The 25320-nt window shown below is 43.1% G+C and overlaps 3 protein-coding genes across 5 annotated transcripts in view; 2 read left to right on the top strand and 1 right to left on the bottom strand.

The window, feature by feature from the left end:
• The first annotated feature begins 3103 nt into the window (after positions 1-3103).
• cplx3b (complexin 3b) lies at positions 3104-10285 on the top strand. The gene is made up of 3 exons (XM_057347409.1): positions 3104-5634; positions 8886-8973; positions 9213-10285. The coding sequence occupies exons 1-3, from the start codon at positions 5477-5479 to the stop codon at positions 9435-9437; spliced, it is 471 nt and encodes a 156-aa protein (XP_057203392.1). The 5' UTR covers positions 3104-5476; the 3' UTR covers positions 9438-10285.
• Positions 10286-11431: 1146 nt separating this feature from the next.
• Positions 11432-25320, top strand: part of LOC130562434 (threonine--tRNA ligase 1, cytoplasmic-like) — a 29037-nt gene continuing 15148 nt past the window's right edge. For all 3 annotated transcript variants that reach the window (XM_057347406.1, XM_057347407.1, XM_057347405.1), the window contains exons 1-2: positions 11432-12507; positions 23614-24126. In XM_057347406.1, the coding sequence (XP_057203389.1) occupies positions 11809-12507; positions 23614-24126 (1212 nt within the window). In that variant the 5' untranslated portion in view covers positions 11432-11808. The remainder of the gene's footprint in view (positions 12508-23613; positions 24127-25320) is intronic.
• Positions 15094-23572, bottom strand: ulk3 (unc-51 like kinase 3). Its single transcript, XM_057347408.1, has 16 exons — positions 23003-23572; positions 22295-22435; positions 22075-22195; positions 21891-21986; positions 21360-21503; positions 21180-21262; positions 20840-20995; positions 20484-20589; positions 20364-20404; positions 17809-17911; positions 17669-17733; positions 17517-17595; positions 16002-16042; positions 15855-15902; positions 15714-15777; positions 15094-15509 (listed from the first exon to the last, which is right to left on the bottom strand). The coding sequence occupies exons 1-16, from the start codon at positions 23099-23101 to the stop codon at positions 15493-15495; spliced, it is 1404 nt and encodes a 467-aa protein (XP_057203391.1). The 5' UTR covers positions 23102-23572; the 3' UTR covers positions 15094-15492.

Below are 25320 nucleotides of genomic sequence, written 5' to 3'. Positions count from 1 at the left end.
GGGGATTAAGGGGTTAACAAAACAAGATTTATTAAATAATAAAACACAAAACAAGAACCCACGAGGGGGTATAACAGATAAACAGGATAACAGGATAAACGGGACGAAGACTAACTGACACTAAACTGAAAATAAACCACACATGACAAACTAAACTGGACACTTACTAGACTCTCGAAACAGCAACAACAGGAACAGGAACATGAACATGAACATGAACAGGCAAAACAGCAAGCACAGGATTCAACAAGAACAGGGGTACACTGGACGATCACAAGACGCACTGAATACATACAATGCACGAGCACAAGACAAAGAAACACGAGGGTATTTAAAGGCAAGACAAACGAGGGATAATTACATGGGGCAGGTGTGAGACATTAAACACTCAGGGAAAGATAACGAGGAAACAAGAGGAATGGGGCAAATGACCAGACACTGGAGAGAACGTATATTATTGTCAAACGGACAATAATATGTTTCTCTCCACACATAACCAAAGACTTTGTCATGACTCTGCTACAGGACCAAGAAAAACATGACTAAGGAAGCAGAGCCATGACAATATGAATGTTTGCTCTCATATATGCACATCGTGTGTTCCGTGATCCATGCCAGCAGATTCACAGTGGGGGTTTTGCCTCTGGCTAATGCAGAAATAAATAACTGTTTATGTAAGAATCCATCATGATGAGTTTGATTGATTTCACGTGAACTCATGCACACAGGATCCCGCATGAACTTTTGCCGCTGGCGAGAACGTCAACAGGCCATACATGTTTGTCACCAGCCCTGAAACTGTGTTTTGCAATGTTTTTGTCCACGTGACAGTGGCATCACTTGTTTTCTTTGTCCTGGAGCAGAATCACATATTAGCCAGATTATACATGAGTCAACAAGGAGATCATAAAGGCCTGTCGTAATTGTCCTGTATATTTTTCTTTCTGTTTTGTTGGCTTAATGCTAGAATGAGATTTCACTCATTGTTAGTGTTCGGTATAGTTTCAGTGAGGTAACGGTTGTGTGACAGATGTTTATTAGTATACGGTTTGATCCACATCATTGGAGTGAGGGTCAGATTATTCTTCAGTTTGATTTAAAATCATAACACAGCACATCCCAATAAAGTAAACTGAACGGTATACATCATGCATACATCTAATGTAAAACAGTATGCTTATTTAAGTCTACAAGTTACCAAATGATTGTACATATGATGTTTTTGACTGTAGATGCATGAACATCCATCAGAGCATTCGGCCGATGTCTAAGAACCAAAACTGTCTGGCACTTATTATTATTTATCTCAGATAATATCTGAGCGCATGCCACAAGCAGAAGCCTGGCGATACAAACACAGACTCTCCAGGATTTGACTATGTTACAGAACATAGATAAACGTGTGTGCGTGCGTGCATGTGTTTGTGTGGTAGATTTGCCCTCAGCGAGAGCGACAGAACAGTTTGTTAGTGGAGCAGATCGGGAATGATTCAGCCCTGAAGGGGAGGGGGGTGTCAGAAAAAGTGAGAAAGAAGCAAAAATAGAGACATTATCACGGTGCACAGAGATTTATGATTTTTATGTTATCGGTAGTGTTGATGAATTATTTTGCTGAAATGCAGGCGGTCATGTTTGTAATGAGTGCTAACATTTACATTTCCCAGACACTTTAATCCAACAAACATTTAGATATAATCTAGATTTATTCATGTATGTAAGGGATACCATGGTCATATGCCAAGTTAAAGCTTTTATTGATGTTTACAGTGTGATTTTAGATCAAACAGGTGAATATTTTGTCAGCTAATTTCAAATGTAATCAAAGTTACTGGAGCTACCCGTGCGTTATGTCAGGGATAATGTAGGCAGCCGGTTGTTATCGCAGAAATAAGCCCTGACTGTGTGATCAGCACCCGCGATAACAACCGGCTGCTTGCAGTGGTGTAAAGTATTGGAGTAAATGTAATTAGTTACTTTACTTAAGTATCTTTTTGGCTACTTTGTAGTTGTACTGAGTATTAATGACATTAGCAGCTTTTACTCTCTACTTGACTACATTTTTGAACAAGTATATGTACTCTTTACTCCACCACATGTGTAATGACTAATGCAGTTACACATTACATTTTGCATGGCACCTATCTTTTATGCAGCAGTTTATTTTTGCTATACAGAAGAATTAATATGGCCATTTACAGGCCATTGAAGGTACTATAATCTTGTGGATTTTGCTCTAATTTACTAAAACTGGTCAACATGGCTTCTTGATGTGAATACGAGTGCAGTATCAGGTAGATGTCAATCGCTGGCGGTTTATATGTGAAATGAGGACATGACTGCAGCCGGCGATGAGGCCAAACCAGCATGTCCAGTGCAAAAAGGCTTTGACTTTTAATTTTACTGAACATTATTTTATTTATCCGTTATATTGAAGAGACCTTTTTGAAGGAGTTTGGTTATTATGAGCACTTGAGCTTAAATGAGACTTGGGTGTTTGTAATGACGTAGGTTATGGTGTCGACCATGATTTGTTGCAATTTTGAGGTGTTCAGTCTTATTATGATTTAAGAAAATAAATGCGATTGCTCTCCTCACGAATCGACTGTTTCTAGTTTTTCACTGACATGTCTCTTAAGTGTTGAGGACTAGTGCTGCTTTGAGCCTACATTCAGTATGAGTAAAATACTCAAGTACTGTTCAAATCAGATACTCGAAGACTTTTACTCAAGTCGTTTTGGAATTGGTGACTTGTAACTTGTAATGGAGTAATTTTCGCTGCAAGGTATCTGTACTTTTACTTAAGTATGGTTTTCAGGTACTCTTTACACCTCCGGCTGCTTGTACATTATCCCGCTTATTACACGGTTACTTGCCACATGAGAAAAAAAACTGGACATAAAATGTGAATTTGAAATATTTTATTAGCTCATTTTTACCGAATGCAGACCTTCCGCGAGGAAAAGCCGTTTAGTTTTAAAGTAAGAAACGACGTTCAAACGTCACGAACAGGCAAATTGGTTGAATCATTTGTAAATATAATGTCATATATCTTAATAAAAGACATATTTATAATTAATTTTTATGTAATATTAAACTGCCCCTCTCAAAATGATTCGCAGCATCCGGGTTACAGGGTGTTATTAGTTTTGAGCTGTTGTTATTTGAAAATAACAACCCTTGGAATGTCACGACTGGCCAATCAGAATCAAGCATTCAAATGAGTCGTGTAATAAAGGGTTTTAATGCACAACTTCCAGCCAATCAGAATCGAGTATTCAAATAGACCATAGTATAAGTGTTTCTAATGTTCATGTATTTGTGATAGACATTTAAAGGGGTCATATGGCGTGTTTTTCTGTGTCTTTGGTGTGTTATAAGTTGTCCATGCATGTATTAGACACGTAAAATTGCTAAAATTAAAGTGTGGGAGTCATTCTATGTAAAAGCGAATGCGAACCCAGACCTGCCTGAAACGCCTCGTGTAACCACACCCCGACAAATGTACGTCACTTTGTAACATGATTTGACTTAAGACCGCCCAAACCTAAACGCAAGTGAGGTGGGCGTACTTGTAAATCTCATTGTATCGTCACCGACGCAGCCATGTCGTGGAGACGCTGTGTGTTTCGTTGCCGAAAGAAAGACTCTTTGTTTGCCATGCCAAAAGATGAGACAACTAAAAACGAATACATTTTATTTACAACACTGTTCCAGAAAAGTACAATCCAAATGTTCAAGTTTGTGCAGCGCATTTCACAGATGATCGCTTCATGAACCTGGGAGAGATCAAGGCCGGCAGTGCACGAAAGCTTTGCTTAAAAAGTGGGGCCATTCCAACCATTACAACTTCGCTGGCGCTTCAGATTCGCAGCCTGTAAGTATATTTTTATTGTAAAAGACTTTGTTACGGACTAACGCGAGTTGAGTTTGTTGTGTGTTTGTGATCTGCAAATGCAGATACGCGCAACGTGAAAAAAGACAACATAAGTCCTAATAACCAGTAATAATGTTCCCACTAGAGGCAACAAATGTGGTGTTTATAATGTCTTTTTATATTTAGTATTTATTTTGGGTTTATTGTCTTTGTTGAGTCGCGACGAGACGTGGTGTAACACTGGTTGATCAAGAAGGGCCAAAGCGCTGGCGTTATTTATACCATTCCCTGCTGTAATGCGAGCTTGTTTCTATCTCACACAAACTCTGTATGATGTATATGGTTGTTTGTTTATAGTCTTTATAACCTCGTATATAAAAGGTAAAACAGTTAGCTATAGTTTTTAACTATTTAACATCATTTTTTTAAATAAAACCTTACCAATCCTTTACATCCTGCTCAAGTCGCGCTGGCAAGTTGATGTATCGGCTTGTTTGTCTTCATTTTCCGGATCAGATTAGGGCTCGAATTGATATAAGAAAGTACCGATGACATTTTATCACCTGTCAGTACAATTGCGTGGGAACATGATGTTCCGAATATGGTAAGAGGTGTTACATTTCCGTGAAACACTTGCAGTATTCCACCAATCACTACGCACTGGTTAACTGGCCAATCATAGCACATCTTGCTTTTCAGAGCCATGAGCTTTATAAAAAATCAGCGCGTTTCAGAGAGGCGGAGCAAAGACGAGATACAAACATGCAGGGTGTGTGGAAAAACAACGTTTTTTAAACTTTAAATGGTGTATACACATTACATTACATCTAAAACAAACAATAATATTAGTTTTAGCCGTGTCATATGACCCCTTTAAAGTGAAAATTCTGAGTCCCAGACTGAGTTCTGACTGTAAAACCTGAGGTCATTTTTATTTGCTAATTAATAATCAATCCATCAAAAGAGAAAAAAATGAGCACACAGCCACATTTACAGTCAAATAACATTTCAAACATATGAAATACAAATGTAAACGATTATTTATTTGTGTGCCTGTGCTGATCTTTGTGTTTCATATGATAATCCAGGTGGAGGTGCGGATGGCAGTTTTCGCGCGTGGCCTGCACAGTAACTCTGAGATTTTCCACAAATAATCTAACAACGCTGGCAACGAGACATTTTGGAATTGAATACAATTTAAGAGATAAAACTTCAGATTTAAGAAATAAATAAACGTTTAACTCGCTCACTTACGCGCTCCAAATCCGTTCCTGTCACTCCGTTCCGACTCGCGCACGCACATAGAAAAGCGAAACGCGATGGCTTCTGACATGTCACGCGCGCCCGAGAAAAAAAACCCGTGACTCAAACACACAAACCGTTAATCCAGAAGTGTGCGGGATTGGGAGGGAGGAAAAACGGGATTGGGTGGATGGTGGAGTCGAGTCGATGCTGTGACTCACTCACATGAGAGATGAATTCACTTCACTTCAGCGGCGGACACGCGCTCACATCTCTCTCCCTAACACTGACCCCACTGGAATTAAATATTGTCTCGGATAAAAAAGTTCGCCAATAAGAAGAATATTTAGCAGTTTAACGATGGCGTTTATGGTGAAACACGTGGTGGGCGGTCAGTTGAAGAATCTGACAGGAGGTCTGACAGAAGAGAAATCAGACGGAGAGAAATCAGAGGCGGCGGCTAAAGGAATGACTGAAGAAGAGTTTGAACAATATCAACAACAACTAGAGGAGGAGAAGTAAGACAAACCTTCATTCTCACCTGATTTAAGAGTGTAATTCTCACACATCATGACGTGTTTCAGACAGTGTTGTTTGAATCCTGTGGAGATGAAGGGGTCGTGCGCGTTTGGAGAGGCGCGCGCTCCGCTGAGTGTCTCGCGCAGCTGCTCATTTCGCTCAGGGAAATTCCCGCTCTTTCGTTTGTGAATAATATTTTACGTTATTCGTCACACTGCTTTACTCCAAATTACTGTTGTTATAATAAAGAGTGGTTCAGTTGAGGCACTGGAGGTTGAGCTCAAAATACATTTAGTGTCAGCAATTGTTTAAGTGTTATACGCGTGTGCATAATATATATATATATNNTATATATATATATATATATATATATATATACTGTATATAGCCTAACAATATATTATTGCGTGTGTTTTGAAATGTCATCAACGAACGATTGTAGTAAAAATATTTGTTTTAAGCATATTACCCCAAATAATAAAAAATAATAGAATGAGATGAAAAACCCTTATAAAATATGTAGTCTACTTGGTTCATTGGGGTCTGGTATTCCATTCTGTACTATAGTAGAGCCCAAACGAAAATGAGTGGTAGTTTATTTGGCAGCTATATAGTAATATCACATTTATTCCAGTATTTTAGAAACAAAGTAAACCCACAGAGAATCGTGTCTCCATCTGGTGTAAAATCATTGTCTGAGCGACCTGACAAACATTCAGACAACCAAAATATAGCACTTTACTCATTCTTAGTAGAACAACTGACATACAGTGACTGGTTTAAAGGGGTCATATGGCGTGTTTTTCTGTGTCTTTGGTGTGTTATAAGTTGCACATGCGTGTATTAGACGTGTAAAATTGCAGAAATGAAAGTGTGGGAACAAAAGATGCATATGTAAAAGCAAATGCTCACCAGACCTGCCTGAAACGCCTCGTGTAGCCACACCCCTACAAATCTACATCAGTTGGTGGTCTGATTTGACTAAGACCGCCCAAATGTAGACGCAAGTAAGGTGGGCGTTCCTGTCAGTACAATTGAAGAGGAACCTGATGTTCCAAATATGGTCAGAGGCGTTACATTTCCCTCACACGCTTGCAGTATTCCACCAATCACTACACACTGGTGAACTGGCCAATCACAGCACACCTCGCTTTTCAGAGCCATGAGCTTTGTCAAAAATCTGCACGTTTCAGAGAGGTGTATACAGAGACAGTGTATACACATTGCATTACATCTAAAACAAACCATAATATTCTGTCATGGCTCTGCTTCCTTAGTCATGTTTTTCTTGGTCCTGTAGCAGAGCCATGACAAAGTCTTTGGTTATGTGTGGAGAGAAACATATTATTGTCCGTTTGACAATAATATACGTTCTCTCCAGTGTCTTGTCATTGGCCCCATTCCTCTCGTTTCCTCGTTATCTTTCCCTGAGTGTTTAATGTCTCACACCTGCCCCATGTCGTTATCCCTCGTTTGTCTTCCCTATATACAGGTATACCCTCTTGTTTCTTTGTCTTGTGCTCTTGTATTGCGTTGTGTACTGTGTACTGTGATCTCACGTGTTCTTGCTGGTGTTGTTACCCGTGGTCCTGTTCCTTGTCCTGTTCGTGTTTTGTTCATTGTATTATTTAAGACGTTTGGTCGTGTCTTTTAGTTAGGGTTTTGCTGTTCTTGTTTTTCCTTTTGCCCCCTCGTGGGAAGTCTTTTGTTTTCTGTTCGTTTCTTAGTTTAGTTCCTGTTTGATACCCCCTCGTGGGTTTTTCCTTTGTTTTGTTGATTTAATAAATTTGATCTGTTAACCCCTTCATTGCCTGCCTGCATCTGGGTTCTTCCACTCCGTATTTCGTGACATATTCGTTTTAGCCGTGTCATATGACCCCTTTAACAGATTTGTTAATGCCCCATAATATGAAAAACATTCAAATGTGAGTCTGTCAGGAGCATCAGTACCTCATGTTTTGTGTTTATAAAGGAGTGACAGCAGTGCAGCTTGAGCAGGTGTTCGTGCTCGACACGGTTTTTGGACAATTCTGATTTCACAGGCTGTGCTGAGTTCATCCTCATGATGGTAATCCAAATCATTTCTTTAGAGAGGTGATTTTAACTGTGAGACAGCCGTGTGAACAGCTACTTTAATTCAGTCAGTTTTTACACATGAGGGATTATTTGCGTGAGTCTAAATCCCACCATTCCACCCTCCGCTCTCAGCCATTTTTACTGCTTTATTAGAATCCCTCTGAAGTAACCTGAAAGAAGGTTTTCGGTTTAAAGTCCCAGTGAAAATAAAAATGACAGTTCTTATTTTTTCATGAAATATTGTAGCGTCTATTGTAAATATATTATCAATGTGGGTCATTTTCCTTTTAAAATACATTTGCCCTCATAATCTTCAGTTTAAATGTGAAAATGCACTTCCGCCCTGAAATGATGATCCGTCTCCAATGATGTATGTAAATTAGACGGCTTGGGCGGAGCATCCGTTAACTCCTCCCCTTCAACTATCAGTCTGCTGCCAGTTCCATTTCAAAATCAATGCAACAGCTGTTTTTACACATCCAATCAATTCGCAGTGAAAAACGCAAGCCACGCCCACTCATTTTCTCCTTTGAATTTCCTTTTCACTCGGAAATGTGTCAGAATACGGAAGTAAAAACGATCGCAACCTCCAGTTCACGGGGACTTTAAAATGAGAAATTAAAAATGATTTTCTCTTCTATACATTTTGTACTGATCCCAGAAAAATAAACGTTGCTCAACTTTCTGATTTCCATACATGAACATGTGTGTTTCTCACTTATTGCTCACGTGTTGAATATGTCGCGAATGTAATTATCTTTCACCTTTACTGCCCTTTAAACAATCAATCAATCACAATTCAAATTCTTATTGGGCGTTTCCTCACTCGGCCGTCCTCCAGCCCGTGACCTGGAAACCTGTCAGCCATCTTGTAGGACGTCTCATTTCTTTAATTTGGCTGCGAGGAGGTTTTATCAACTGTATGTGACACACACATAAATTCTCTTCTTCCAATTTCATACACAAATTTAAAGCAGTACGTTTAATATTGATGTATAACATAGATCCTGATATTTGATGATAAAGAATGAGTTTTACGCAGTGAGCGAGGATAGCCCGTTTCATTTCTTTCAATTCCTCTGTCACATCCTGAGAGGTTCAAGAATTGAGACGCACCCGGAATGTACCGATCCTCAGATGACTGGATGTGTGTTTCGTCTCATGTCACATACAGGCAAGAGCGAGATGCCAATTTTGCCCAGAGGAAAGCTGAGAGAGCCACGCTCAGAACTCACTTCAGAGACAAATACAGATTACCAAAGGTATAACCCTTTCATAACAATCATCTGATGTTCATGATTTCACTCCTTCTTTAACTCCCGAGGCACGTTAAAAAAGAATATGATGTGATTCTGATGATTTTGTTTTTGTTGACTGAGTCTGTCACTGTGATGACTGTGGTGATGTCAGGTGTTTGCATCATTTTAAATGTGGAATTCTCTAAAACAAAAGTCTTTTTCTTCTTCTTTTCTTCGTGTGATACATGTATTCTTTGATTCAGAATGAGACGGATGACACTCAGATTCAGGCTGCACAAGATGACGTTGAGCTTCCCACTGAACTGGCCAAGATGATCGCTCAAGATAACCAGGAGGAAGAACAAAAGCAGTCTGTCCTGGGACATCTGACCAACATTCAGAACGTGGACGTGGGTCACCTGAAGGGTAAAGCTCAGGCCACACTCGAGGACCTGAAGAACTCCGCTGAGAAGTGTTCACTCATGTGATCTTCTCAACTGCTGTATGTCTCCATCATCATCGCCCGCTCACTGCCGTGTGTCAGTCATCCACATATTAGTATTAAATAGTATTAAATGTGATCTGTAGGAGAGTGTTTGTTTCATGATGTTTTAGGAGTGAACACGTCTGGTGTGCCTGCTGTTTGATCAATGTGTTTATTTATCATGAAGAAACTCTATTATGCCGATGAGACATTATGAGTGGTGGTCTGTGTGTGTGTGGGGGGGGGGTATTGTCATGAATCACATGTCAAATCACACGAGTCCTGATGGTCTCAGATATGTTGTTTGATTTCATTCATTCGTGTTCTGTGTGATGAGCTCGACAGAGCTGTTCGAGTTTATTCAAGCAATAGTGTGAGTTGATCTTTCTGATGGAAATAATCCATCGTCTCCACCTTTGACCCCTGCAGAAATCCGTGTCCTTTGACCTTTCATTGAGTGCGCTGTTTTGTGCAGATGGTTCGGTGTCGTCTCTTGTGGACCGAGCGTCTCCGTCGCTGAGAGCACAATCTGTGTGTGCACTTTTGTGTAGTTTGTGTGACTTGTGATAGTCGTCTGGATGAAGCCATGCGGGGATTATGGTTTTGCTTCCATCTAGTGATATTCGCAAATAAATAAAGCAATATAACTGAGCTGACCGCCAATAATAATAAACGGGGAACAGAAGTCTGAACAGGGTCGATGTTGATCTCCCTTTAACTGTATTTCACCTGATAGATTATTAATTTATGTATGTACGCCCTCAGTGAACTGATGTTATGTATTTATTCTGCTGTCATTTATAGACCTTGATGACTGTTGAAAGTGTAATAAATATAATATTTGTACTAAGAGTGTGATTGATGTGATGTGTTGTACAGAGAGTGAACAGCAGGAGGAGACATTATCAACACACAAACACTACAGTCTGAAGAACATGTTCATGGATGACTGCACTTCCGGTTTCTAGTGAGGTTTAGAACACAACCATCAGCACTTCTGAAACATCTGAGAGAAAAATCAAACACGAGATTCTTACATCAAGGAGATTCAATGAAGAGCGTCTCGTGTGTTTCTCAGAGAGATAGATGTTTGAGATGTCAACAATGTGAGCTCAGATTTGTCTCGTCTGCAATCAAAAGTCAATATTGTTGAAGATCTCAATATCAACTCAAACATTTCACTTCACATTTACTCACATCCTGATGATTTTACATCTACAAGCTACATTCATTTACACCTCCAGACTCTTCACCAATTACACTCTCATTGGATTCTCTTAAGTTCTTATTTTAAACAGCGAGATCACGTTGAGACGTGATTATGTTATACTGTATATAAATGCTATATTTTCTATTTGCTTCATTGGTGAAGTTGGCGGTTCTTCTGCTGTTTTACATGTGAATGGGAGAGAATGACTGATCTCAAGTGTCCTGTGAAAGCACAGAGCAGTAAAATATATTGTTGTGGAAAGTCTCTCTATTGACGGGCCTCTGGGCTACCGCATGGTCAGTCGGACACAAAGAGAGTGAAACGGTCCAGAAAACACTTTTGTGGCCCCTTTCTTTTCCAGCGGGGTGATTAAAACTCCCCAAAAGAGCCCGGGAGGGTCGGCCCTGAAACCCGCCGGGTGAGCGTCCGTTTATACAGGGGCTTGGGCTAAAGAGAAACAGATTTGTTTTTCTGCGCTTTAAATTGAAGAAGTGGTTTGCAGATGTTGAGCTTTGCTCTGAGGAATGTGTGCCTGGCTCTCTCTCTCTCTCTCTGTTCCCTGATGGGGTTTTGTAATCGAATGCAGTGAGAGAGACCACACAGAAATGTATAAACATTTTATTTATCCTGTACAGGAGGTGAGCTCTGCCAAAAACTGCGTTACTATGGAAAGGAATCCCACCTCGGCGCAGTCTCCATTTACATCCAATGGAACAACAGAATCTGTAATGAAGAGAGAGAGAGAGAGAGAGAGAGAGAGAGAGAGAGAGAGGGGGGGGGGGGGGTTGGGGAGGTGAGGGAGTTTTCAGAAGGGTTTTGGAGGAGGGGTCTCTGTGAGTAAATGCCCGGCAGACCATGAAAACACCAGAGACACAAAGACATGCGGGATGCATCAAAATAACATCAGGAATTCAAACATTAAACAGCGCGAGGAGTTAGAAATGCCCGAAGCTCACTTCCAGAGAAATCCGAAGGTTTGGCAAGAAATCAGATCTCACGGAAAACTCTTGAGAACTTTCTGAAGAAGATCGTTTGGAAACACTCCTCGTAGAACTCAAGACGATGTTGTTTCATTCTGTCTCGTTGAAGCAGATCAGCACGAGGACCGGACTAATGCGGACTAACGGCATGAATTCCAAGTGAGATTGTCAAGAGAAGCGCTGAGATGGAGAGCTGCCTCGTGACCGTCGCATTTCTGCTCTCGTTCCTCGTGACGCTGCACGCGCAGCTCGTCTGTTGGCAGGCGCTGCTCAGGTGTCACAAAGAGCGCGACTGCGAACTCGCGTACGATCAATACCTCATCGCGTGCGACGGGAACATCCGCGGCACGCGGCGTCAGTGTCCGAGCCACTGCATCAGCGCGCTCATCCGCCTCAACCAGACCGCCGGTGGAGCGGACCTCGAGACCTGCGACTGCGGGAGGGACGCCGCGTGCACGCGGGCCAAACGCGCCACCGAGCCGTGTCTGCCGCGGACGCATCCCGCTGGAGCCGACGGGATGGGCTGCACCGAAGCCCGGCAGCGTTGCGAGGGCGAGCCCGGCTGTCGGTCGTCTCTGACGGCGTACCTGTCCCGCTGCGGACAGCTGTTTAACGGCAGGAAATGTTCGTCCCGGTGCAAAGCGACGATCGAAGAGATGCTCGCGATGCCTGACGGGATGCTGCTGAATCGGTGCGTGTGCGATGGGCTGGAACGGCCGTTCTGTGAGGTGGTGAAACTGAACATGATGAAACTTTGCTCGATAGGAGATCGAGGACTGTCTCTGGAACACGATGGAACGGATGATGTGTACGAGGACGAGGACGATGACGTGAAAGCGGACGCGGACGCGATGATGTCAAGCGCCGTCAGTGTTTGTCAACAGGTAGTTTTGTTGTGCAGTGTGTTTGCTGTGACTCTCTTCTGTGTTTGAAGTGAATATAAACCGACAGACGCGGTGTGGATGAGGGTTTATGATCTCTGCGCTTTTGAGCGCATCCATTCGGTTCTTCTTAAACCCCAAAACTCAACTGACTGAAGAAGGATTCTGATCTCCTCATACACACTCACATGCACTGGGCTGTTTCAACACGTCTCTATCAAGTTCGTTTTATGAAGGAAACTAAACTTAAATGTGGGCCTACATGAAGTCATTTTCTGTGATCGCTGTAGCTTCAGTTTCACTCTCACTCGTTTTATTTCACTCTAATCTATTTGAACCCAAAGCTGACTTGGTAGCCTATAAACCTGAACATGTAGATTTATAAGACCGTGTGTGAAAACAGAAATTATCTAAAGAGTAAACATAAACAGGCCAAGACAAACTTTTTTGAAGTATATCGCCACTAAAAATTGAGAACAAGTATAGACTAAATATGCTTAGACTTCTCTCAGTATGTCAAGTATGGGATACTTCACCCAAAAATGAAATTCCGTCATCGTTTACTCACCTTCGAGTTGTTCCAAAGCTGTATACATGTAAGAAAGATATTTGGAAGAATGTTTGTAACCAAACAGATTTTGCCCCCCATTGACTCCCATAGTTGGAAAAATACAATGGCAGTCAAAAGTGCCCCGGAACGGTTTGCTGTTCTACATTCTTCAAAATATCGTCTTTTCGTAATATTTCGACTATGGGAGTCGAGATCTGTTTTATTTCTAAGCCTTATTCCAAATATCTTTCTCTGTGTTCATCAGAACAAAGACATTTATACACATTTGGAACAACTTGAAAGTGAGTAAATGATGACAGAATTTTCATTTTTTGTAAGGGATGAGTTGAAACACTCCAGTATTTCTTTAGGGTGTAGAGACACACGGACTCACTGCAGTGTTTTGTTTTGATGTCATCACGACTTTTGGCTCTTTTCTGTGACACTCGATGTGTTTTTGTCAGTAAGTTGTAAGACAAACTGTGGCGGTGTGTTGACTTCTTTCTGTCTGCGCCAGCGGTCTTTCATTGTCCTCACATCACACTTTAAATATTTGCAGTGCGCTCAAGTGTTTCATTTAAATGAAGAGACTCTTCAGAAACTGAACCGATCTCACTCTTCATCTGCTGGCTTCTGACGCTGTCATGATGCTCATCAACACACTTCAATGTTTATTAGCAAAGAAAACTCTTTTCTTCTGTGCTTTTGCACGAAAAATGATTCATGTATTGGACTGAATCCAGGACCCAAAATAAATTCTGTGGAAGTATATGAAACACTTTTACTGTAGCTACACCAGCTCTAAAAATGTTGTCGGGTAAAAATTGGACCACCCATTGGTTGCTTTAAAATAACCTAAAAATGCCCAGATTGACCCAACAACATTTCTTTCGAGTATAGCTAGTTTTCTTGTATGAAGTACAACACAAGTACAGAGTTGACTATGCATTTGTGTTTCTCTACTTTTGTGCTGTGCTGTGTAGCTCTTACATTTTAAAACGGTCCATGATTGTTTTGTTTGGCAACTTTTGTACAATTATTTATACCTAATAAAACTGCAAGAAATGCAAGACAGACTTCTGTCCTAAAATCAAGTTCATTAGATTCCTGATTCAGACTCGGAGAGTCACAGCGGATTCAGACGACAGAATGGAGACATTGCTCGCATCATTCATTCATACTGATGTTTAAATGCTGTACAGATGAAAACTGGCTGAAAAACAGAACCACGAAGGACTGAAGGTATGTTTAAGTCGACACAGTAAAGGCCGCTTCTCCTCCCTCATGAACACCCCCCATCCTAATGACTGGGAACAAAATCAAAATAAACAAAAGCAGGAGAGAGGGGCCACACGGGGGCCAACAGTGACAGAGCTGAAGCCCATTTTCTCATTTAGTGTCTTTCAGCACTCTCACACTGCTGTGCTCTGGCTCACATTTTAAGGCAGTATTGTGTCCTGCTGGTACAATGTTCCATTCATGACATGTCAATGTAAAGGGACCGTGTGTGTGTCGGGGGTTCTCAGTCTCTGATGAATTAGCACACACACTTCACCTTATGTTTCAGCCATGAGCTGCTGGCAGAGAGAGAGAGAGACTCAGTCCAGACACAGCAGAACAAAATGAAGGCGAGTAACAACAGAGCCGTTGTGTCGTGTGTCAGATCATTACCTGTCCTCTCTCGCTCAGGCTGTCCTGAAAGCCTCGAACAGGTCTGACAGTCCAGATCTCACGAGACTGAGAAACCTCATGACATGATCTGATGACCCGAGTACTGCACAACCACAGTGTCTCGTTTGGTTTAGGATGGTTACTGAGATTCATTACACACTCACACTTATGAAGTTTCTTTAAGCGTCTATACGACTCTTGTATAACCCATATTGAACACATCTGCCGAATGAATATTATTATGACTGTTTGTGAGCGTGACTTTATATACGTCAAAGCACAAAAACAATTTAACACAAGCTCATGAGCGCGAAGAACATTTCAGAGAGCCATTAAACACAAGTGTCTTAAATAATAAGAGACTCGAATCAGACGGATTTCTTCATTTAGGAATGACAATTCATCACAGTCATGTTTCACACACAAAAAAAGATTGAAATATTACAGATTCATCATGTGTCAGTAGAACAGTAAAATCAAGTTTGGACAGTGATTTACACACAGAACCAGTGTGACACGCGTGTGTGTGAGCATGTAACACACACGCACAGCGGTCAAGGAGATTTTACACTCGTGACATTTCCAGCATTCTCTCAGAAAACCTTTCCACCACAGACACTTGAACAGCTAAGGTGAACACCAGGTTAAATAAGATTTGTGCCTGCAGTGTGAACAGTCTGTCAGGTAAGCGTCACACCTGAAGAGATCCAATCAGATCCTGTCAACACTCCGACACAATCACCGTTGTCATGACGAGAACCCTCGGCTCACTGTAAACAACACGCTGAAAGAGAGAGACAGTCACACTGTACACGTCTGACACACATCAAGTGATGAGATGATGTATCAGCATCAGCTACAATAACACACAACTTGTGGGAATTGTGTAAATAATGTACATTATTTCATAATATTTTGATATATATATATCAACATTGGTATCAAAATTAGCCAATAAAAATGTGTGTCAGTGTGTGTCTATACGTACAAGATCTCACAGACTCAGCAGCGGCGTCTCTCTTCAGCGATTCATCCGTCTGAGTTTCTCGCATCTACAAACACATGTGAGCTTTAAAAGATACGACTCACACGTTCATTTCCCATCAACACACAAACACACGGCATTTACCTTGATCTGCTCTTTCAGATACTCCGCTCGACTCATCAGACTCTTAATCTACAAGAGGAAAATCTTCTCTTCATATCAACAGAGACTCACCTGGACATGAACACGTGAACACAACACGGACACATAGTGTGAGGATGACTTTCTCACCTCGCTGTGGAGCAGATCTCGCCGGCGGCCTTGAGGTTCAGCTGAAAGAGAGACAGAAACATTACTGACTTGATCTGTGCATGTGTAACAGCTTCTCAGAACCCTTCACTCGCTTCATTTGTCATTCACACACACACACACACACACACACGCACGCGCGCACGCACGCACGCACACACACACAGACACACACACACACACACACACACACACACAAACTCATGTACACGCACGCACGCACGCGCACACAGACACACACGCGCACACAGACAGACACACACACGCACATACACAAACTCATGTACACGCACACACACACGCGCACACAGACACACACACGCACAAAGACACACACGCACAAAGACACACACACACAGACACATACGCACACACACACACACAAACGCACACAGACACACACGCATACACAGACACGCGCACACACACAGACATAAACTCATGTACACACACACAGACACACGCACACAAACTCATGTACACACACAAACACGCACGCACACACACACAAACAAACAAACAAACAAACAAACACACGCATACACAGACACGCACACACACACACACAGACATAAACTCATGTACACACACACAGACACACGCACACAAACTCATCTACACACACAAACACGCACGCACACACACACACACAAACAAACAAACAAACAAACACACGCATACACAGACACGCACACACACAGACACAAACTCATGTACACACACACAGACACACACGCGCACACACACAGACATAAACTCATGTACACACACACAGACACACGCAGACAAACTCATGTACACACACAAACACGCACGCACACACACACAAACAAACAAACAAACACACGCATACACAGACACACACACACACAGACATAAACTCATGTACACACACACAGACACACGCACACAAACTCATGTACACACACAAACACGCACGCACGCACACACACACAAACAAACAAACACACGCATACACAGACACGCACACACACAGACACAAACTCATGTACACACACACAGACACACATGCGCACACAGACACACACACACACGCGCACACAGACACACACACACAAACACACGCACACAAACAAACAGTTGCACACACACACACACACACACGTTCAAGCTGCAGTCTGTAGGTCTGATTTCTGGATGCCGCTCGTGTTGAAACAATCTCCCACATTCAGCCTTAGAGGCAAATAAAACCTGCGGTTCAGTCCAGCAGAGCCCTCTTGATCCCGGGACAGTCGACTCAATCCTTCAGATAAACCTTTTCATTTGTTTCAGTATTTAACAGAGAGAAATGAGGAGAGCTGTAGTGAATGAGATCCAGATGCTGGACATTGTACCACACACGCTGTCCTGGCATCATCTCAGCTCATCTGGACCCCCGACTCCACACCTCCCCCCACATAACTTTATTGAGATGATGAAAAACTTTTTTAAAAACACAGCACAGAGATCGGAGCGGTTGACAGGAGAGATGCTCACCCGCGAGAGCCAGAAGCATTTCACCCAAACTCTGCTGATATAAATCAAGAGTGTCCGAGTCTTCAGCACCGCTCTCCTCCTGGAAACACAACTCTGTTACCCACAATGCAACACAGCTGAGATATCTGCCAATCATCTGTCACAACTGTTACCCGGGCGACGGCGGTGGACGCCAACTCCAGAGCGGCCAATAAACGCGGCTGATTTCTGGACATTTCTGTGACAGAAGCGAAGAAGTTTGAGTTTCATCTGAACACACGCTGCTTGTCGTGAACTGGTTTGTAATGTTTACCTGTTAATATGTTCCTGGTGCACTTTGCCTCCTCAAAACTGATCTTATTGTCTGATTTGACCAGAGCTTTGAGTTCCTCTGCACGAGAAACATACTGATTCACCTGAAACACATTTACAACCATCACATCTACTGTCTAATGCACTGTTTGGCTTTGTGTCTGTGTGTTCGTATGACCCGTGTGATGTCATGACAGGGGGCGTGTCTGTGTGTTCGTATGACCCGAGTGATGTCATGACAGGGGGCGTGTCTGTGTGTTTTTATGATCCGAGTGATGTCATGACAGGGGGCGTGTCTGTGTGTTCGTATGACCCGTGTGATGTCATGACAGGGGGCGTGTCTGTGTGTTTGTATGACCCGTGTGATGTCATGACAGGGGGCGTGTCTGTGTGTTCGTATGACCCGTGTGATGTCATGACAGGGGGCGTGTCTGTGTGTTCGTATGACCCGAGTGATGTCATGACAGGGGGCGTGTCTGTGTGTTTTTATGACCCGAGTGATGTCATGACAGGGGGCGTGTCTGTGTGTTCGTATGACCCGTGTGATGTCATGACAGGGGGCGTGTCTGTGTGTTCTTATGACCCGAGTGATGTCATGACAGGGGGCGTGTCTGTGTGTTTGTATGACCCGTGTGATGTCATGACAGGGGGCGTGTCTGTGTGTTCGTATGACCCGTGTGATGTCATGACAGGGGGCGTGTCTGTGTATTCGTATGACCCGAGTGATGTCATGACAGGGGGCGTGTCTGTGTGTTTTTATGACCCGAGTGATGTCATGACAGGGGGCGTGTCTGTGTGTTTTTATGATCCGAGTGATGTCATGACAGGGGGCGTGTCTGTGTGTTCGTATGACCCGAGTGATGTCATGACAGGGGGCGTGTCTGTGTGTTCGTATGACCCGTGTGATGTCATGACAGGGGGCGTGTCTGTTGTTTCGTATGACCCGTGTGATGTCATGACAGGGGGCGTGTCTGTTGTTTTTATGACCCAGTGATGTCATGACAGGGGGCGTGTCTGTGTGTTCGTATGACCGAGTGATGTCATGACAGGGGGCGTGTCTGTGTGTTTGTATGACCCGGTGATGTCATGACGGGGGCGTGTCTGTGTTTGTATGGACCCCGTGATGTCATGACAGGGGCGTGTCGTGTCTGTGTGTTTGTATGACCCGGTGATGTCATGACAGGGGGCGTGTCTGTGTTTTTATGACCCGAGTGATGTCATGACTGGGGGCGTGTTCTGTGTGTTTAAGACCCAGGTGATGTCATGACAGGGGGCGTGTCTGTGTGTTCGTATGACCCGGTGATGTCATGACAGGGGGCGTGTCTGTATGTTTTATGATCCCGTGGTATGTCATGATGGGGCGTGTCTGTGTTTATGACCGGTAGAATGTCATGACAGGGGGGCGTGTCTGTGTTTTTATGACCGTGTGATGTCATGACGGGGGCGTGTCTGTATGTTTTATGATCCGAGTGATGTCATGAAGGGGCGTGTCTGTGTGTTTTATGACCCGAGTAATGTCATGACAGGGGGGCGTGTCTGTTGTTTCTATGACCCGTGTGATGTCATGACAGGGGGCGTGTCTGTATTTTATGATCCGAGTGATGTCATGATGGGCGGTCCATGTTGTGTTTTAGTGACTTCCGAGTAATTGTCATGACAGGGGGGCGTGTCTGTTGTGTTCGTATGACCGGTGATGTCATGACAGGGGGCGTGTCTGTATGTTTTTAGATCCGAGTGATGTCATGATGGGCGTGTCCTGTGGTGTTTATGGCCCGAGTGATGTCATGACAGGGGGGCGTGTCTGTGTGTTTCGTATGGACCCGTAGTGATGTCATGGACAGGGGGCGTTGTGTTGGTCTATGTATGCCGTTTATGGTATCCCACCATGGTGATGTCATGATGGTGGCGTGTCTGTATGTTTTGTATGATCCGTGTAATGTCGATGATGGGGGCGTCTGTGTATTTTATGACCCCCGTGGGGTGTTTTGACAATGTGTCATGACAGGGGGCGGTTGTCTGTTGTGTTTTATGATCCGAGTTGATTGTCATGACCAGGGGCGTGTCTGTGTGTTCGTATGACCCGTGTGATGTCATGACAGGGGGCGTGTCTGTATGTTTTTATGATCCGAGTGATGTCATGATGGGGCGTGTCTGTGTGTTTTATGACCCGAGTAATGTCATGACAGGGGGGCGTGTCTGTGTGTTCGTATGACCCGTGTGATGTCATGACAGGGGGCGTGTCTGTATGTTTTTATGATCCGAGTGATGTCATGATGGGGCGTGTCTGTGTGTTTTATGACCCGAGTGATGTCATGACAGGGGGGCGTGTCTGTGTGTTCGTATGACCCGTGTGATGTCATGACAGGGGGCGTGTCTGTATGTTTTTATGATCCGAGTGATGTCATGATGGGGCGTGTCTGTGTGTTTTATGACCCGAGTGATGTCATGACAGGGGGGCGTGTCTGTGTGTTCGTATGACCCGTGTGATGTCATGACAGGGGGCATGTCTGTGTGTTTGTATGATTGATAACATTGGTTTTAATATGTGAGACTCACCTTTTGTCTGAGAGCTTCTTTCCTCTGTCGATCTGTTTCATCTGTAAGTAGAGATGATGAATGAATGAACAGAAAGAGAGAGAGAGAGTGTGAAGTGTTTCTGGTGTGTTTGTATCTTACAGTGAATGGCAGGAACAAAGTGCTCCAGTGCACTACAGTAGAGAGATAACGCTGCACTTCTCTGTCCATCCTGATCCTTCTGAACGGCCTGTAACACCAGCGCTTTCTACAACACACATCATACACCTGAGTACTCGTACACAATTACATCACACACACACACACGCACACACGAACAAACAATAGGCCTAAATAAGGCCTTTCTATCTCAAGCTGTGTGACTCCAGCGCTGACGTTTGCCACTGACACTTCTGACACTTTACTACTAAAATAATCTGATAGTGTGACTTCATCTGCACCAAACACACACACACACACACGCACACACACACACACACACACACACACACACTCACAGCTGTCTGGAGGCTGTCGACACTCGGCATGTGTTCCAGGTCAACAAAGGGATGCAGGAAGAACTCCTCAAACGTGATGCGGGCGTCTGGATCTCTCTCAAGCAGCCGAAGCAGCAGATCTCTGCAGTCAGGAGGAACACGCACGCCAGACGGCAGCTACACACACACACACACAATGTCTCAAACTCACAAAAGTCTCTCTGATGCTGCAGCACAACTGCGCTCTCTAGAGGATTTTAAGAGTGTTAAAAACATAAGAGAAAGTGAGAGAGAGACACAGAGAGAATGGGGAAGAGACGTTTTTATGTATTGCTGTGGTTGTGTCAGATGTTAGTCTCACCTCGACGGGTTTGTCACTGCGGATTTTCTCTTCTAGTTCAGCAAATGAGCGAGACGCAAACGGAGCTCGTCCAAATAAAGCCTCTGTGCACACACACAGAGAGAGAGAGAAAGAGAGAGAGAGCTGGTGAGTCGTTTCACAAGTAGAGATGTGATATCAGAACGAATGTCCGTCTCTCACCGAACAGAATGACCCCGACAGACCACAGGTCAACTCGAGCATCATAATGTCGTCTACACACCATCTCAGGAGCCATGTAGAGCGGAGAACCTCGCAAAGCCTGCTGCTCGTCCCACGGGGACATGTACTGAGCAAAACCAAAATCTACAGAGAGAGAGAGAGAAAATCTCTTGCATGAACAACTCCAAATTCTGATGAATTTCAACTGAATGTTGTAAAATAACAAATGTTCATTAATAATGAAATTAAATATTGATCATTTTATCATGTTGCTGTTAGGGCGATTTAAAAATCCTCTAATGTCACATACAGACTGATAAGTCAACAAATATCATAACATATCAGCATCTGTTTTTATTTTAGATTATTGAAATGATTAGTGGTGTTTCCTATGACATCACTAATGCTCACACTGAATGACATCACAGATGACGTGTAATGTTGAGGGGCAGTGTGATACATGATCAGAAGATGTGACCGTCATCGAGACATAAAAATACAGACATTTACTTGAGGAGAGTAAAGTTGCACCTGCGAGCTTCAAAACGTTTCCACTGAGCAGAATGTTCTGAGGTTTGAGATCCAGGTGAGAGATGTTCCTCTCATGGAGAAACTGAAGAGCACAAGCTAAACACAAGACGAGATGTTGAGAAAACAACAGCACCTGCACCTCCTCCTCTCCTCTCAATAACTCTCTGTTTATTTCCATCTGTACCGATCTGCTGAAGGCAGCGACGGGCGACTCTCTCCGGGAGAATGCGTCGACTGCGGATGAAGCGAGACAGATCTCCTCCTGAACACCACTCCAGAATCAGGTAGATGTTATCACTGTCCCACTGCACACACACACAAATCAAACATTTACATCCCACACACCTCCAGGCCGGACGTTCAGTGCCGTTTAATGATGTCATCACGATGAATCTGTAGGTTACCTGGAAATCTTTGAGCTGCACGATGTGGGGATGACGAACCGTCTTCAGGATCTCGATCTCTGTCAGCAGATTCTCCATCGAGCTTTTATTGAGACTTTTCTTACTGACCACCTTCACAGCCACGGCCTCCCTGCTGTCAGTCTGCAAACAAACAAAGTCGGTTTACAAACAGTGATTAAAGCTTCCCACAGTTAACGGAGCTTAATCGTTGTGAGCCAGCACAAAACCTATCGGGTAAGGTCAGAAAATCTTTTAAACTTCCACTTTACAGGAAATCAAAAAGGTTTTTTTCTCTGCATTGCTACTATTTTAATACTTTTTTGCGAAACCCACAGATTAAGGGTGACCAATAGTAGTAATTTATTTAAAAAATTAAAATGGAGTAGCAAGGTTTCAAAATGTTCGTTTTTGTGGTGGAGTGTTTAGAAAGATGATTGAAATACGCGGTTGAAGAAGTTCATTGGCTGTAAAGTAGAGGCCTACTAAACATGCTGAAGTGACATTAAAAACTAAAGTTCTGAACTGACAAAACAATCGTGATTAAAATGTTGAGCAAAATAATCGTGATGATCATTTTACCCGTGATCGTGCAGCCTGACTGCAAACATACTGTCAGTCAGTCAGTCAGTCAAACAAGTGAACAATAAGAAGCGGGATTAACTACATTTGGAATAACTGTGAAATGATTATAAACAAACAATCGCTTGCCTTTCTGAAAGCTTTATAAACTGTCGCGTATGTGCCGCTTCCCAGTTTCTCTGTGAGAATAAAATCTTTGAGCTTCGGTGGAGCAAAACCCGCAGCCATTCCGAACCGAAACCAAACAAATCAATCGATCGATCAATTATGAATAATCATCATCATCATGTGAGGAGAACAGCGCGCGACACTGCCATGATCAGAGCCATTGGTGTGTGCCGTTAAACCTCAGACTGCTGACACTACAAACAAACATAGTTTCATCAAATAAGCGTTTCTACATATGAAGAGCTGTGGTCTGTTTACTTCCTGGCGATGACGTCAGCGCCAATGATGTCACACGCCAGCGCTCTTACGTGACTGAGCGCCCTCTGCCGGGCATTTCTCTGAGTTTCTCTGACACTGGATTTCGTGTATTTTCCAAGGGAGAAAATACAAAGAATTCTGACGGTACTGTGAAGTGTGTCGTTCTGTTCGTGTACGTGTGTAAATAGAGTTTGTCTACACATAATTTGTATACTTTATGGACATGGTTTTATTTACAAGATATAAACCTATAATGGATTAATTCAAATGATTATACTTTATGGATGGATGTTTCGGTGGTCTGGGCTGTCCAGCGCCCTCTGGAGGGAGAACAAGGGAAAACGACTAACAGCCGGTACCGTTCACCGGTCAGCTGCGGGACTTTAAACATGGCGGAGCGCATGGCAGCACGTTTGTACGCTCAGGAGGAGCAGATCGCGGCGTTGAGTCTTGAGATCAGCCGCCTGCAGGAGAGTCTGACCGGCGGCTTCGACTTCAGCACTCTGGCGAGCGGACCGAACCTGGACGCGCTGCGAACCGAGAACGAGAAACTCAAATACCGACTGCTGCACCTCCGCCGAGGCCTCCGAAGCGAACTAGAGCTGGAAGACCAGAACCAGAAGAGAGCCGAGGACAAAGACCTAAACCAGAAGAGAGCGGAGGACAAAGACCTAAACCAGAAGAGAGCGGAGGACAAAGACCTAAACCAGAAGAGAGCGGAGGACAAAGACCTAAACCAGAAGAGAGCGGAGGACAAAGACCTAAACCAGAAGAGAGCGGAGGACCAGAACCAGACTGAGGAACCTAAGGAGAAGGTTTGCTCTAAGGTGAGTAATGCACAAACAACAACTGATGAGAATACAGCAGTTATAGAAACAGCTGATCCCAGATCAGAAAAAATGCCATTGTGCTTTAAAGTCCCCGTGAACCGGAAGTTGCGATCGTTATTACTTCCGTATTCTGACACGTTTGATTGAAAATGAATGGGCGTGGCTTGCGGTTTTCACTGCGAATTGATTGGATGTGTAAAAACAGCAGTTGTATTTGGCTTGTTCGACTTGATGCAAGATCCGACAGGCGGATGACATCAAAGTACCGCGAGAGCGATTCGTAAAACATAAGGCTCGTTTGAGATGGACAAATTCTGCGCAGAACCGTTCACCGGTGATCAGCGCGAGATGCATGCCGGTAAGAAATGTGTCCGAGTTACGTCCGCCTTGCTCTGATGTCATGCTGACGTGTGTCAAAAAACTCTCGCGACGGCCAGGCGGCTGTGTCGGATTCTTCAGTCGGGCGCAGTTGCTCTCCACCGACTGCGTTGATCAAAAGCATGATGGGAAACAACTAGCCGACGACACAGCTTAATGCTCATTGGCTAAGAATGCCCGCTGGTTTTTAAGTTCACAATTTATAGTAGTTTATATATTTTTATTTATATGTGATAATGAAAACACCTAGGTAAAACCGTGTACTATAAAGGGATGTTTTAAATAAGTAGCCTAATTAGGGCATGTGCTTTATTTTATTTGTTTCGTTTTAATTATTTCTTGTTTAAGTCCTATATTTGTTGACATTTTTACTTTATTGTATTTTATGTTGGTGTACATTTTGTACATTGTAATTTTCATACAACATTATTCCATGAAATAAATAAGCCAATCCATCAAAACAAATGCTACATGCACACATGTGATTATTATATTACACTGTACAGCATCTTAACATGTGTTGCTTGCTTCTTACAACTTTTAATAATTTTAATAATAATTTTAGTTTTTTAATGAAATCTTTGAAACCTTCCTTTTATTGTTGCCTTTTATTTTGACTAGTTGTAAGTTGCAACATACACTGTAGACCTGTTTGTATATACCATTTAAATAAGGGCTTAAGGAATGTGCACTACTCACATTCGGTGATTGTCCTCATCTTCATGTAAAAATGGGGATATTTCAATTGCATCTACTTCGTCCGCGATAAAAAAAAAAAAAAAACGCGAACGCGATGTCTTCCGTTCCTCACGT

Source organism: Triplophysa rosa, linkage group LG12 (assembly GCF_024868665.1).
Source record: "Triplophysa rosa linkage group LG12, Trosa_1v2, whole genome shotgun sequence".
Classification (NCBI taxonomy): domain Eukaryota; kingdom Metazoa; phylum Chordata; class Actinopteri; order Cypriniformes; family Nemacheilidae; genus Triplophysa; species Triplophysa rosa.
The sequence above is the reverse complement of the archived record's forward strand: the minus strand, read 5'-3'. Positions and strand labels throughout refer to the sequence as shown.